The sequence below is a fragment of the Heptranchias perlo genome, chromosome 45, assembly GCF_035084215.1.
Source record: "Heptranchias perlo isolate sHepPer1 chromosome 45, sHepPer1.hap1, whole genome shotgun sequence".
Taxonomy (NCBI): Eukaryota; Metazoa; Chordata; class Chondrichthyes; order Hexanchiformes; family Hexanchidae; genus Heptranchias; species Heptranchias perlo.
Window position 1 is genome coordinate 633,322 of NC_090369.1, and position 16,514 is coordinate 649,835.

General features: G+C 48.5%; 1 protein-coding gene across 3 annotated transcripts in view; it reads left to right on the plus strand.

Moving 5' to 3' along the window:
• Positions 1-16,514, plus strand: part of l1cama (L1 cell adhesion molecule, paralog a) — a 226,415-nt gene that overhangs the window by 147,538 nt on the left and 62,363 nt on the right. For all 3 annotated transcript variants that reach the window (XM_067976133.1, XM_067976135.1, XM_067976134.1), the window contains exons 11-14: positions 89-200; positions 3,282-3,448; positions 10,315-10,477; positions 11,344-11,468. In XM_067976133.1, the coding sequence (XP_067832234.1) occupies positions 89-200; positions 3,282-3,448; positions 10,315-10,477; positions 11,344-11,468 (567 nt within the window). The remainder of the gene's footprint in view (positions 1-88; positions 201-3,281; positions 3,449-10,314; positions 10,478-11,343; positions 11,469-16,514) is intronic.

Consider the following 16,514-nt stretch of genomic DNA (forward strand, 5'->3'; position numbering starts at 1 on the left):
TGCGACCTATTGTTTGCAGTAAGTATGTTTCATCCAATGCTGTGAAGAAACCAGCCTGAGGACTGTGTGTTCTCCTCTCTCTTCCCAGAGTTGCCTACTCAGATTCTGACCCCTCCAGACAAGGAATACCTCATTGTGGAGAAGCAGACGGCGTACCTTGACTGCAAGGCATTCGGGACACCGACCCCCAAAATCCTGTGGTAAGCCCTCGGCAGGGTATCAATCTCACCGGCTGTCGTTTACTTGATGCAGTGAGTTAGACACCGGCCTTTCCCCCCTGGGTCCAAATCCAGCTCAGACAGAGGGGACTAAAGTTTTCTTTCTCTGACTGTAAGGGAAGGGTGACCGGTGTTCGGCCCATGGCGGTCAGTTTTTAATATAAATGTGCCGGGAACATTGGACACCTAGAATGTATTAAAAAATCTTGTGCCTGCTACTGGTGGGAAGGTATAGTTAGAAATCAACATTTCACATGAGGCTGCAGTGCAGATTCCCCAGAATGATACCGGGGCTAAAAGGTTAAATTCCGAGGACAGGTTGCACAGACTCGGCTTGTATTCCCTCGAGTGTAGAAGATTAAGGGGTGATCTAATTGAGGGGTTTAAGATGATTAAAGGATTTGATAGGGTCGATAGAGAGAAACTATTTCCTCTGGGTGGGGGGAGTCCAGAACAAGGGGGCAGAACTTTAAAATTAGAGCCAGGCCGTTCAGGGGTGACGTCAGGAAGCATTTCTTCACACAAAGGGGAGTGGGAATCTGGAACTCTCTCTCCCCCCCGCCCCCCCCAAAAACTGTTCAGCCTGGGGGTTCAGTTGGAAATTTCAAAACTGTGATTGATCGATTTTTGTTGGGTAAGGGTATTATGGGTTACGGAACCAAGGCGGGTAAATGGAGTTAAGATACAGATCAGCCATGATCTAATTGAATGGCAGAATATAGGTTCGAGGGGCTGAATGGCCTCCCCCTGTTCCTTTGGGCAGTTTCCAGTATAATTGTGCACGTGGGAACTCATAAAGGAAACACAAAGGCTGGACAGAATGTGTAATTTAAAATGGTGATGAATTACACCTGTACATCCTGGTTCGACTGGCCCCCTGCCCTCGAACTCAGCTCCAGACAAAGACTACACTTGGTCCTCACTCCCCTCGTACAACACCACGGGAGATCAATTAGTTCTCCTATTCCCCCCCCCGCAACCGATGGTGCTGTCTGCACAACGGGTTCCATGGGCACTGGCCGCCCTCTCGAACCTCACCCCAGTGACAATTCCTCGTGTGTGAGCCCAGGGAGGGAGTGTCGGCAGTGTATTCGACCACAGTGGCATCGCAGCCCAGCTGAATGCTGTCCTCACCTGATGCCCTCATGCACCCACTCACATTCCAGCAGGGATCCCTGAACAATCAGCACCAGGAACCCTGGTTGATTACTTTTTCCTCCCCTTAACAATTGTAACCCTCCCACTGCTGAGATCAGCTAACTCGGTACAGATTGGCATCTGCGAATTGCCGTCTTTAACCCAACACCTGCATCTCTCAGGAATTCCTTCCCCCTGTAGCCCCATGCTCCCGAGAGGGACAAGAGCAGCAGTGTCCTGGGAATACCGCCATTTCCAAGTTCCCCTCCAAATCAGCTCGAACTACGCTTGGACATATATCATCTTGATCTGAAGCAGAGTTAGGGGGCAGGGGGGAGTCAATGTCCTGGAACTCCCTTCCTAACAGCACTGTGGGAGAACCTTCACCACACGGACTGCAGCGGTTCAGGAAGAAGGCGGCTCACCACCACCTTCTCAAGGGGCAACTAGGGGTGGGCAATAAATGTCGGCCTCGCCAGCGACGCCCACATCCCGAGATTATTTCCAACAGGGGACCACTAACATGCCTGGACTCGGGAGCAGAAAATTCCTTATTTCCTGTGATTCTTGAACACTGGACGAATAGTCAAGCAAAGAAAGTCACTCCCACTCACGGCAGCTTCATTAATCAACAGTAATTATTTAATGATGTTATTCATACCAGCATTCATGAAGCAAAATCAAACCGTACATATGACTTTCCTCCATAAAATCCCGTTATACACTTAATAACTCACGAGGTTATTATGTAATGACTTAACAATTCATTCACACATCAGGCAAATCATTAATACATTTACACCCTTAAACCAAGGGTTTTGCTCATCAGGCCTGAAGGTTGATCAGCTCTTCAATCCTCGAGGCCCTCCTCTTTTTGTGTGATGTTCAACTGCAGTGTGCGGTCCTTGTGCCTGCTGGGTGGTGAAGAGGCTGTTCTTCTCTCAAAGTCTTCTTTTTATATTGTTTTTTTTTACCATTAGGATGTAGGATTGGGGAGGGTCATTCTTATTATCCAATCGCTGCCTGTTGCTGTGCCTCAATCATTAACATACCTCAATGATTGACAGGTTAGGCTTTGATCATGTGACTGGAGACCCTTTGATGGAGAAAGGACCGTGTGCTCGAACGATGGGTTGTAAAAGGCCCCTTTACTCTCTCTGTTTATGGCCTTTCATGTAGAGCTAGCCCCTCACACTTCTACACCCAGAGATTCTTAATGATCCTTGTGTCTCCAATTTTGATGCTTCAGTGGCTTCGAATCCATTCCTTACACCATTTGACCGTATACTGAATGTAATTCAGTTTGATGTTTTACAAATCCCAGTTCTTTGAACAGATTACCAGATAGGAATGAGAGGCCCGTGCTTTTTTCACACGCTTCCTAATCCGAAGCCTTTGATGTATGTCCTTGTTGCCTTTTTGTACATCACCCCCTGCTGTGTTGAGAAGCTTGTGTTTCCAAAAGCCTGTGTGCTTTGAAAGCCTGACAATGCTTTAAGCTCAATATTATCCATCTAGCTTATTTATTTAATAACCTAGGTATCTATCCGCAGTACAATGTCCTCGATCCCGAAACTCAGACTTCTCCAATCCCATCAGTGGAGGGAAAAAACAGGATTTGCGAGAACACAGTTTACCACATCACTGTGTTTGCAGGTTTTCAAATGTCTTTGTTTAAAAGGGGTTCAATTAACCCTTTCCTTCAAACGTCTTGTTAAAGGGGTTTTTCACCCCACACTCAGCCAGAGTTCCTGCTCCATGATCACTCTCCTGATGGATAAAACACCAATTGAGCTTTGCCCCAGCATGAGGAAGGACCAGTCCTTCAGGGGACAGGAGAGGAGGAAAGATGGGGGCAGTACGTGTTCCGATTGCAGGAGGCTGGTTGTCGGGAGTTACTTACTGATGTTTTCTCGGTTGCTGCAGGAGCAAGGAAGACATGGAGGCCGTTTTACAGGACGTGCGCTATTTCCTCTACACCAACGGGACACTGAGGATCGAAGACGCTGGGCAGGCAGATGGAGGCATCTATACCTGTAACGCCTCGAACAAGATCAACACAGACAGCATAAGGGCCAATTTGACCATTAAAAGTAAGGACTGGTACTCAGTATGTGGAGGTCTATTATTCAGTGCAGCGATAACCGCACCGGTACGAAAGTGTAGTCATCCCTTCCAGAAAGACACTACAATCCTCCTCACAACCCTACCCCAGTCCTTGTACAGGTGAGGAATGTCTCTCTCTCGGACTGGTACCTGTACAGGTGAAGAATGTATCTCTCCCAGACTGGTACCTGTACAGGTGGGGAATGTCTCTCTCCCAGACTGGTACCTGGACAGGTGAGGAATGTATCTCTCCCAGACTGGTACCTGTACAGGTGAGGAATGTCACTCTCCCGGACTGGTACCTGTACAGGTGAGGAATGTATCTCTCCCAGACTGGTACCTGTACAGGTGGGGAATGTCTCTCTCCCAGACTGGTACCTGTACAGGTGGGGAATGTCTCTCTCCCAGACTGGTACCTGTACAGGTGGGGAATGTCTCTCTCCCAGACTGGTACCTGGACAGGTGAGGAATGTATCTCTCCCAGACTGGTACCTGTACAGGTGAGGAATGTCACTCTCCCAGACTGGTACCTGTACAGGTGAGGAATGTATCTCTCCCAGACTGGTACCTGTACAGGTGGGGAATGTCTCTCTCCCAGACTGGTACCTGGACAGGTGAGGAATGTCTCTCTCCCAGACTGGTACCTGCACAGGTGTGGAATGTCTCTCTCCCAGACTGGTACCAGTACAGGTGAGGAATGTCTCTCTCCCGGACTGGTACCTGTACAGGTGGGGAATGTATCTCTCCCAGACTGGCACATGTATAAGCGGGGAATGTATCTCTCCCAGACTGGTACCTGTACAGGTGTGGAATGTTTCTCTCCCAGACTGGTACCTGTACAGGTGGGGAATGTATCTCTCCCAGACTGGTACCTGTATAGGTGGGGAACGTATCTCTCCCAGACTGGTACCTGTACAGGTGGGGAATGTATCTCTCCCAGACTGGTACCTGTACAGGTGGGGAATGTATCTCTCCCAGACTGATACCTGTACAGGTGGAAAATGTATCTCTCCCATACTGGTACCTGTACAGGTGTGGAATCTCTCTCTCCCAGACTGGTACCAGTACAGGTGTGGAATGTCTCTCCCAGACTGGTACCAGTACAGGTGGGGAATGTTTCTCTCCCAGATTGGTACGCGTACGGGTGGGGAATGTATCTCTCCCAGACTGGTACCTGTACAGGTGTGGAATGTATCTCTCCCAGACTGGTACCTGTACAGGTGAGGAATGTATCTCTCCCAGACTGGTACCTGTACAAGTGGGGAATGTATCTCTCCCAGACTGGTACCTCTACAGGTGGGGAATGTCACTCTCCCGGACTGGTACCTGTACAGGTGGGGAATGTCACTCTCCCGGACTGGTACCTGTACAGGTGAAGAATGTATCTCTCCCAGACTGGTACCTGTACAGGTGGGGAATGTCTCTCTCCCAGACTGGTACCTGGACAGGTGAGGAATGTATCTCTCCCAGACTGGTACCTGTACAGGTGGAGAATGTCTCTCCCAGACTGGTACCTGTACAGGTGGGGAATGTTTCTCTCCCAAATTGGTACCCGTACAGGTGGGGAATGTATCTCTCCCAGACTGGTACCTGTACAGGTGAGGAATGTCTCTCTCCCAGACTGGTACCTGCACAGGTGTGGAATGTCTCTCTCCCAGACTGGTACCAGTACAGGTGAGGAATGTCTCTCTCCCAGACTGATATCTGTACAGGTGGGGAATGTATCTCTCCCAGACTGGTACCTGTACAGGTGGGGAATGTATCTCTCCCAGACTGGTACCTGTACAGGTGGGGAATGTTTCTCTCCCAGACTGGTACCTGTACAGGTGGGGAATGTATCTCTCCCAGACTGGTACCTGTATAGGTGGGGAACGTATCTCTCCCAGACTGGTACCTGTACAGGTGGGGAATGTATCTCTCCCAGACTGATACCTGTACAGGTGGAAAATGTATCTCTCCCATACTGGTACCTGTACAGGTGGGGAATGTATCTCTCCCAGACTGATACCTGTACAGGTGGAAAATGTATCTCTCCCAGACTGGTACCTGTACAGGTGGGGAATGTCTCTCCCAGACTGGTACCAGTACAGGTGGGGAATGTTTCTCTCCCAGATTGGTACCCGTACGGGTGGGGAATGTATCTCTCCCAGACTGGTACCCGTACAGGTGTGGAATGTATCTCTCCCAGACTGGTACCTGTACAGGTGTGGAATGTATCTCTCCCAGACTGGTACCTGTACAGGTGGGGAATGTATCTCTCCCAGACTGGTACCTGTACAGGTGGGGAATGTATCTCTCCCAGACTGGTACCTGTACAGGTGGGGAATGTATCTCTCCCAGACTGGTACCAGTACAGGTGGGGAACGTATCTCTCCCGGACTGGTACCTGTACAGGTGGGGAATGTCTCTCTCCCAGACTGGTACCTGTACAGGTGGGGAATGTCTCTCTCCCAGACTGGTACCTGTACAGGTGTGGAATGTTTCTCTCCCAGACTGGTACCTGTACAGGTGTGGAATGTATCTCTCCCAGACTGGTACCTGTACAGGTGGGGAATGTATCTCTCCCAGACTGGTACCTGTACAGGTGGGGAATGTATCTCTCCCAGACTGGTACCAGTACAGGTGGGGAACGTATCTCTCCCAGACTGGTACCTGTACAGGTGGGGAATGTATCTCTCCCGGACTGGTACCTGTACAGGTGGGGAATGTCTCTCTCCCAGACTGGTACCTGTACAGGTGGGGAATGTCTCTCTCCCAGACTGGTACCTGTACAGGTGTGGAATGTTTCTCTCCCAGACTGGTACCTGTACAGGTGTGGAATGTATCTCTCCCAGACTGGTACCCGCACAAGTGGGGAATGTATCTCTCCCAGACTGGTACCTGTACAGGTGTGGAATGTATCTCTCCCAGACTGGTACCTGTACAGGTGTGGAATGTATCTCTCCCAGACTGGTACCTGTACAGGTGTGGAATGTATCTCTCCCAGACTGGTACCTGTACAGGTGGGGAATGTATCTCTCCCAGACTGGTACCCGCACAAGTGGGGAATGTATCTCTCCCAGACTGGTACCTGTACAGGTGGGGAATGCATCTCTCCCAGACTGGTACCTGTACAGGTGGGGAATGTCTCTCTATTTAAATGTATATTAACCGACATATATTTATATTAACGTCTTAACCTAGATAAATGTATGTTAACCTATATAAATATATGTTAACCTGTGTAAAGTTGTATTAACCCAGATAACCGTAAATGTATATTAACCTATGTGGAGGTGAACCTATCGTGACCTGTACAAAGGTATATTTCCCCATATTAAGGTATATTGACCTATATAAATGTCTATTGACTTATATAAATGTATATTCACCTATATAAATGCAAACAACGTACATAAAAGTACATTTTCTGATATAAATGTACATTCACTCAAGTCAAGGTATATTAACCCATATAACTGTATATTAACCTACATACAAATATATTAATCCAAATAAATATGTATTAACCGATATAAAGGTCTATTGACCCATATAACTGTTAACCTATATAACCGTATGTTAACCTATATAACTGTATAGTAACCGATATAACCGTCTATTAACCCATATAACTGTATATTAACCTCTATCATGGTGTATTAACCTCTATAATGGTGTATTTTTAAAAATTTGTTCATGGGACGTGGACATCGCTGGCGAGTCCAGCATTTATTACCCACCCCTCGTTGCCCCTTGAGAAGGTGGTGGTGAGCCGCCTCCTTGAACCGCTGCAGTCCGTGTGGTGAAGGTTCTCCCACAGTGCTGTTAGGAAGGGAGTTCCAGGATTTTGACCCAGTGACAATGACGGAACGACATTATATTTCCAAGTCGGGATGGTGTGTGACTTGGAGGGGAACGTGCAGGTGGTGTTGTTCCCATGTGCCTGCTGCTCTTGTCCTTCTAGGTGGTAGAAGTCGTGGGTTTGGGAGGTGCTGTCGAAGAAGCCTTGGCGAGTTGCTGCAGTGCATCCTGTGGATGGTACACACTGCAGCCACTGTGCGCCGGTGGTGAAGGGAGTGAATGTTTAGGGTGGTGGATGGGGTGCCAATCAAGCGGGCTGCTTCATCTTGGATGGTGTCGAGCTTCTTGAGTGTTGTTGGAGCTGCACTCATCCAGGCAAGTGGAGAGTCTTCCATCACACTCCTGACTTGTGCCTTGTAGATGGTGGAAAGGCTTTGGGGAGTCAGGAGGTGAGTCACTCGCCGCAGAATACCCAGCCTCTGACCTGCTCTTGTAGCCATAGTATTTATATGGCTGGTCCAGTTAAGTTTCTGGTCAATGGTGACCCTCAGGATGTTGATGGTGGGGGATTCGGCGATGGTAATGCCGTTGAATGTCAAGGGGAGGTGGTTAGACTCTCTCTTGTTGGAGATGGTCATTGCCTGGCACTTGTCTGGTGCGAATGTTACTTGCCACTTATGAGCCCAAGCCTGGATGTTGTCCAGGTCTTGCTGCATGCAGGTATTAATCTATATAACCATGTATTAACCTGTATAACTGTGTATTAACCTCTATAATGGTGCATTAACCCCTATAACGGTGTATTAACCCAGATAACAGTGTATTAACCTCCATAACCGTGTATTAACCTCTATAACAGTGTATTAACCCATATAACGGTGTATTAACCCATATAACGGTGTATTAACCTCTATAACGGTGTATTAACCCAGATAACGGTGTATTAACCCATATAACGGTGTATTAACCCATATAACGGTGTATTAACCCATATAACGGTGTATTAACCTCTATAACGGTGTATTAACCCATATAACGGTGTATTAACCTCTATAACGGTGTATTAACCCATATAACAGTGTATTAACCTCTATAACGGTGTATTAACCTCTATAACGGTGTATTAACCCAGATAACAGTGTATTAACCTCTATAACGGTGTATTAACCCATATAACGGTGTATTAACCCATATAACGGTGTATTAACCCAGATAACAGTGTATTAACCTCTATAACGGTGTATTAACCCATATAACGGTGTATTAACCCAGATAACAGTGTATTAACCCAGATAACAGTGTATTAACCTCTATAACAGTGTATTAACCTCTATAACGGTGTATTAACCCAGATAACGGTGTATTAACCCAGATAACGGTGTATTAACCTCTATAACGGTGTATTAACCCAGATAACGGTGTATTAACCCATATAACGGTGTATTAACCCAGATAACGGTGTATTAACCTCTATAACGGTGTATTAACCCAGATAACGGTGTATTAACCTCTATAACGGTGTATTAACCCAGATAACGGTGTATTAACCTCTATAACGGTGTCTTAACCTCTATAACGGTGTATTAACCCATATAACGGTGTATTAACCCAGATAACGGTGTATTAACCCAGATAACGGTGTATTAACCTCTATAACGGTGTCTTAACCTCTATAACGGTGTATTAACCCATATAACGGTGTATTAACCCAGATAACGGTGTATTAACCCAGATAACGGTGTATTAACCTCTATAACGGTGTATTAACCCAGATAACGGTGTATTAACCTCTATAACGGTGTATTAACCCAGATAACGGTGTATTAACCCAGATAACGGTGTATTAACCTCTATAACAGTGTATTAACCCAGATAACAGTGTATTCACCTCTATAACGGTGTATTAACCCAGATAACGGTGTATTAACCCAGATAACGGTGTATTAACCCATATAACGGTGTATTAACCCAGATAACGGTGTATTAACCTCTATAACGGTGTATTAACCCAGATAACGGTGTATTAACCTCTATAACGGTGTATTAACCCAGATAACGGTGTATTAACCTCTATAACGGTGTATTAACCTCTATAACGGTGTATTAACCCAGATAACGGTGTATTAACCCATGTAACGGTGTATTAACCCATGTAACGGTGTATTAACCCAGATAACGGTGTATTAACCTCTATAACAGTGTATTAACCTCTATAACGGTGTATTAACCCCTATAACGGTGTATTAACCCAGATAACGGTGTATTAACCCATATAATGGTGTATTAACCCCTATAACAGTGTATTAACCTCTATAACGGTGTATTAACCCAGATAACGGTGTATTAACCCATATAACGGTGTATTAACCCATATAACGGTGTATTAACCTCTATAACAGTGTATTAACCCATATAACGGTGTATTAACCCAGATAACGGTGTATTAACATCTATAACGGTGTATTAACCCATATAATGGTGTATTAACCTCTATAACGGTGTATTAACCCATATAACGGTGTATTAACCCATATAACGGTGTATTAACCCATCTAACAGTGTATTAACCCATCTAACAGTGTATTAACCTCTATAACGGTGTATTAACCCATATAACGGTGTATTAACCCATATAACGGTGTATTAACCCATCTAACAATGTATTAACCTCTATAACGGTGTATTAACCTCTATAACGGTGTATTAACCCATATAACGGTGTATTAACCTCTATAACGGTGTATTAACCCATATAACGGTGTATTAACCGCTATAACGGTGTATTAACCCATATAACGGTGTATTAACCTCTATAACGGTGTATTAACCCAGATAACGGTGTATTAACCTCTATAACGGTGTATTAACCCAGATAACGGTGTATTAACCTGTATAATGGTGTATTAACCCATATAACGGTGTATTAACCCAGATAACGGTGTATTAACCTCTATAACGGTGTATTAACCTCTATAACGGTGTATTAACCCAGATAACGGTGTATTAACCCCTATAACGGTGTATTAACCCAGATAACGGTGTATTAACCTTTATAATGGTGTATTAACAGATGCAACCCAGATTGTTGAGGCCCCGAGAGACCAGCACATTCAGAGACTGCACCCGGTGAGCTTTGGTTGTGTGACGGAGTTTGACTCCTCTTTACGGCCCCCTGTGCTGCAGTGGAGGAAGGACGGAGTACCCATCGACGAGGCAGACGATGACGAGAGCAAGTAAGTGGTGGGGGTGGTGGTCCTGCGGGCTCTCCCAGCCCATCTGTGCAACGGGCCATGGAATGCCCTCCTACAGTGCAGGGGCGGGGGTGTTCAGATTCTGTCAGAGCGATGAGGGAGTCCTGGACACACGAGGGTGACTAACAGCTGGGGAAGCTTGCCGAGGTGTCACTGCACCATCAAACATCACTGTATCAGGGCTGCTGGGCGGGTGGGCAGTGGGGATGGGGGCACAGTGTACTGTAGGTCGGGTCATCTCCACACAGCCTTTTTACAGTTTGGAAGAGAGATGTCTCAGAAATACGTGCAGTGCTTTTAATTTGTGAGAGAAAAGGACGGGCATGAGATTACCTAGAATTTACAGCACAGAAACAGGCCATTCGGCCCAACTGGTCTATCCCAGTGTTTAGGCTCTACCTGACTCTCCTCCCTCCCTACTCCATCTCACCCTATCAGCCTATCCTTCTATTCCTTTCTCTCTCATGTATTTATCCAGATTCCCCTTAAATCCATCTCTGTTATTCCCCTCAACCACTCCCTGTGGGAGTGAGCTCCACATTCTCACCACTCTCTGGGTAAAGAAGTTTCTCCTGAATTCCCTATTGGATTTATTACTGACTATCTTATATTTATGGCCCCTGGTTCTGGTCTCCCCCCACAAGTGGAAACATCTTCTCTACGTCTACCCTGTCGAACCTCTTTGTAATTTTAAAGACCTCTATCTGGTCACCCCTCAGTAGCCCCAGCCTGTTCAGCCTTTCCTGATAGTTTATAACCTCTCAGTTGTGGTATTTGTGAGAGGAAAGGGCGGACGTGGGCTTGTTGGGGTTTACAGTCCGGTGTCTAACCGTTCCGATCTTTAACAGGTATCATATTCGGAAAGGCCATCTCAAAATCAAAAGCGTCAGTGACAAAGATGAGGGGGTCTACACGTGCGTGGTGGAAACGTCCCTGGACTCTGTGACAGCGAGTGCACAGCTCATTGTGGTCGGTATGTCATCACCGCAGACCAGAATCATTCCCAGCTTAAACAATCTCAGCCACTCACATCGATAGGCTCAAGGAGCTGGGCCTGTTTACTAGGGAGCAGCGCAGACTTAGAGGCTATCAGATAGAGCTCCATAATATAATTAAAGGACTGGAGAGCGTCCCTGTTGAGAGATTATTCCAGTTTAACAGACTGGGGAGGACCGGGGTCACCAGTTTAAACTATGCAGGAGTGGGAATAGACTGGATGTTGGTGTTGGCGGTTCCCCTTTCCCCAGAGAGCAGTGAGCCTCTGGAATGTGTTGCCGGCTGGTGTGGTGGGTGCTGACTCTCTGCCATCGAGAGGGAGCTGGACCAGTTCCTGACTGGGGCAGAGATCCCATTGTATAGAAGGGAAGTGTCTTTATAGAGAACGCTCGGTCCGTGTGATCTCCTGGACTGGTTTCGATCGCCTGAGGAATTTTCCAGAGTATTTATTGGCTGTGGGTTTTTTCCCAGGAGATTACACGGCTGCGGGGGTGGGAGGGAGGGAGGTGGGGGAGGATGAATGATCTGGTCGTGGACCGTGTGTGTGAGAGCGGCGTCTGGCACAAGAACAGATCGAGCTCACCTGTGAGGCCCTCCGCCGTTCACCAATACAGCTCCTTTAACAGAGTAAAACATCCCAAGGCGCTTCACAGGAACGATTATCAAACACGCTACATAAGGAGATATTAGGACAGGTGAGGGAGCTTTTAAGGAGCGTCTTAAAGGAGGAGAGAGAGAGGCAGAGAGGTTTAGGGAGGGAATTCCAGAGCTTAGGGCCCAGGCACGGCCACCGGTGGTGGAGTGATGGAAATCGGGGATGGACAAGAGGCCAGAATTGGAGGAGCGCAGAGATCTCAGGGGTTGTAGGGGCTGGAGGAGGTTACAGAGAGAGGGAGGGGGGGGCGAGGGCCATGGAGGGATTTGAACACGAGGATACCTCAGTAATCCCCTCCCGTTACAATCTATTAAAGCCCAAGCTTGGTGTCACCTCCCTCTACGTTTTGTATTCTTGGCGCTGCCCCTGACCAAGGGCCTCAGCCCTTCACCGGGTTTGTCAGTAAAAACCCTGAATTTCTGCCTGCTGCCCTGAGCCAGGGTGGAATACTTTGCAGTTCAGTCCTCAGCCACTTGAGGTCCCCCCAATCCACAGCATCAGTTTGTTGGCACTGGTCTCTCCCCATCTCACCAGGCAGCTAGGGCGGTTTATTTCCACCCAGTAAAAGACCAGAGGTGAGACCCAGGTAACCTTAAACCTGGGGCCTGTGGTTTGGTTACTCACTGTGGGGAGCAGGACTGACAGGGTTTGAAAAAAGACTTGCGTTTCTAAAGCACCTTTCACCACCTCAGGACACCCCAAAGCACTTTACAGCCAATGAAGTACTTTTTTGAAGTGTGGCCACTGTTGTAATGCAGGAAATACGACAGTCAATTTGTGCACAGCAAGATCCCACAAACAGCAATGTGATAATGACCAGATAATCTGTTTTTTGTGGTATTGGTTGAGGGATAAATATTGGCCCCAGGACACCGGGGAGAACTCCCCCTGCTCTTCTTCCAGTAGCGGCTGTGGGATCTTTTACATCCACCTGAGAGGGCAGACAGGGCCTCGGTTTAACGTCTCATCTGAAGGAATGCACCTGCGACAGTGCGGTGCTCCCTCAGTACTGACCCTCCGACGGTGCAGCGCTCCCTCAGTACTGAGCCTCCGACAGTGCAGCGCTCCCTCAGTACTGAGCCTCCGACGGTGCAGCGCTCCCTCAGTACTGAGCCTCCGACAGTGCAGCGCTCCCTCAGTACTGCCCCTCCGACAGTGCGGCACTCCCTCAGTACTGAGCCTCCGACAGTGCAGCGCTCCCTCAGTACTGCCCCTCCGACAGTGCGGCACTCCCTCAGTACTGACCCTCCGCCAGAGCAGCACTCCCTCAGTACTGCCCCTCCGACAGTGCAGCGCTCCCTCAGTACTGCCCCTCCGACAGTGCAGCGTTCCCTCAGTACTGCCCCTCCGACAGTGCAGCGCTCCCTCAGTACTGCCCCTCCGACAGTGCAGCGCTCCCTCAGTACTGCCCCTCCGACAGTGCAGCGCTCCCTCAGTACTGACCCTCCGACAGTGCAGCGCTCCCTCAGTACTGCCCCTCCGACAGTGCAGCGCTCCCTCAGTACTGACCCTCCGACAGTGCAGCGCTCCCTCAGTACTGACCCTCTGACAGTGCAGCGCTGTTATCAGCCTGGAGTGGGGCTCGAACCCACAGCCTTGTTAACTCAGAGAGACAGGAGTACCAGCCACAGAGCCAAGCTCTCGCTGTTTTGATCCTTTGTGGGTTTCCTGTTATATTACAGTGTACACACTGGTCTCCCGCTGTTCATGTGCCATCACTGTCCCCCTGTGTGACTACCAGACACAAAAAATGGTTCAGGGCCCGGAGAGTGACTGGATTCACATCATGTCAGGCAACGCTGTGAGCCTTCTTGTATCTCTCTTCTGTATCGTGTATGTCTCCTGCGGGACAATGGGCCTTACAAAATAACCTCATTGTAATGCAGCCTGCACTACCGTTTACAAGGCTGCATCTGAAATCTATTGAAAAACACACAGTGAATGTTCTGTGTGGGTTTTTCTGCAGCGACAGAAGCTGCAGTTGACACGTGTTGTGTTATGTCACGGTGTTGGAGAGGGACGTGTGATGGACAAGGTGTTTTATACAGTTTCTCTGTTAGCAAGGGACCTCGAGCAAACAGAGTGTGTTCGTGAGGGTCTGTGGGTGTTACAGTGAGGGGCGTATAAGTGTTACAATGGGGGGGCGTATCAGTGTTACAGTGGGGGGCGTATCGGTGTTACAGTGAGGGGCGTATCGGTGTTACAGTGGGGGGCGTATCGGTGTTACAGTGGGGGGCGTATCGGTGTTACAGTGAGGGGCGTATCGGTGTTACAGTGAGGGGCGTATCGGTGTTACAGTGAGGGGCGTATCGGTGTTACAGTGAGGGGCGTATCGGTGTTACAGTGAGGGGGCGTATCGGTGTTACAGTGAGGGGGCATATCAGTGTTACAATGGGGGTGCGTATCAGTGTTACAATGGGGGGGCGTATCAGTGTTACAGTGAGCGGCGTATCGGTGTTACAGTGAGGGGTGTATCAGTGTTACAGTGAGGGGTGTATCAGTGTTACAGTGAGGGGCGTATCAGTGTTACAGTGAGGGGGCGTATCGGTGTTACAGTGAGGGGGCGTATCGGTGTTACAGTGAGGGGCGTATCGATGTTACAGTGAGGGGTGTATCAGTGTTACAGTGAGGGGCGTATCGGTGTTACAGTGAGGGGTGTATCAGTGTTACAGTGAGGGGCGTATCAGTGTTACAGTGAGGGGGCGTATCGGTGTTACAGTGAGGGGCGTATCAGTGTTACAGTGAGGGGCGTATCAGTGTTACAGTGAGGGGCGTATCAGTGTTACAGTGAGGGGCGTATCGGTGTTACAGTGAGGGGGCATATCGGTGTTACAGTGAGGGGGCTTATCGGTGTTACAGTGAGGGGCGTATTGGTGTCACAGAGAGGGGCGTATCAGTGTTACAGTGAGGGGCGTATCGGTGTTACAGTGAGGGGCGTATCAGTGTTACAATGGGGGGGCGTATCGGTGTTACAGTGGGGGGCGTATCGGTGTTACAGTGAGGGGGCGTATCGGTGTTACAGTGGGGGGCGTATCAGTGTTACAGTGAGGGGCGTATCAGTGTTACAGTGAGGGGCGTATCAGTGTTACAGTGGGGGGCGTATCAGTGTTACAGTGGGGGGGCGTATCAGTGTTACAGTGAGGGGTGTGGGGTTTATCAGTATGTTACAGTGAGGGGTGTGGGATATATCAGTGTTACAGTGAGGGGCATAGCAGTGTTACAGTGAGGGGTGTGGGGTATATCAGTGTTGCAGTGAGGGGTGTGGGGTATATCAGTGTGTTACAGTGAGGGGTGCGGGATATATCAGTGTTACAGTGAGGGGTGCGGGGTATATCAGAGTGTTACAGTGAGGGGTGTGGGATATATCAGTGTTACAGTGAGGGGTGTGGGACATATCAGTGTTACAGTGAGGGGTGTGGGGTATATCAGTGTGTTACAGTGAGGGGTGCGGGATATATCAGTGTTACAGTGAGGGGTGTGGGGTATATCAGAGTATTACAGTGAGGGGAGTGGGGTATATCAGATGTAAGGAGTCTTACAACACCAGGTTATAGTCCTTACATTTGTCCACCCCAGTCCATCACCGGCATCTCCACATCAGGGTATATCAGAGTATTACAGTGAGGGGTGTGGGGTATATCAGAGTGTTACAGTGAGGGGTGTGGGGTATATCAGAGTGTTACAGTGAGGGGTGTGGGGTATATCAGTGTGCTGCAGTGAGGGGTGTGGTGTATATCAGAGTGTTACAGTGAGGGGTGTGGGGTATATCAGTGTGCTGCAGTGAGGGGTGTGGGGTATATCAGTGTGTTGCAGTGAGGGGTGTGGAGTATATCTGTGTGTTACAGTGAGAGGTGTGGGGTATATCAGTGTTACAGTGAGGGGTGTGGGGTATATCAGAGTGTTACAGTGAGGGGTGTGGGGTATATCAGTGTTACAGTGAGGGGTGTGGGGTATATCAGTGTGTTGCAGTGAGGGGTGCGGGGTATATCAGTATGTTACAGTGAGGGGTGTGGGGTATATCAGAGTGTTACAGTGAGGGGTGTGGGATATATCAGAGTGTTACAGTGAGGGGTGTGGGGTATATCAGTGTTACAGTGAGGGGTGTGGGGTATATCAGTGTGTTGCAGTGAGGGGTGCGGGGTATATCAGTATGTTACAGTGAGGGGTGTGGGGTATATCAGAGTGTTACAGTGAGGGGTGTGGGATATATCAGAGTGTTACAGTGAGGGGTGTGGGGTATATCAGTGTGTTACAGTGAGGGGTGCGGGATATATCAGTGTTACAGTGAGGGGTGTGGGGTATATCAGAGTATTACAGTGAGGGGAGTGGGGTATATCAGATGTAAGGAGTCTTACAACACCAGGTTAT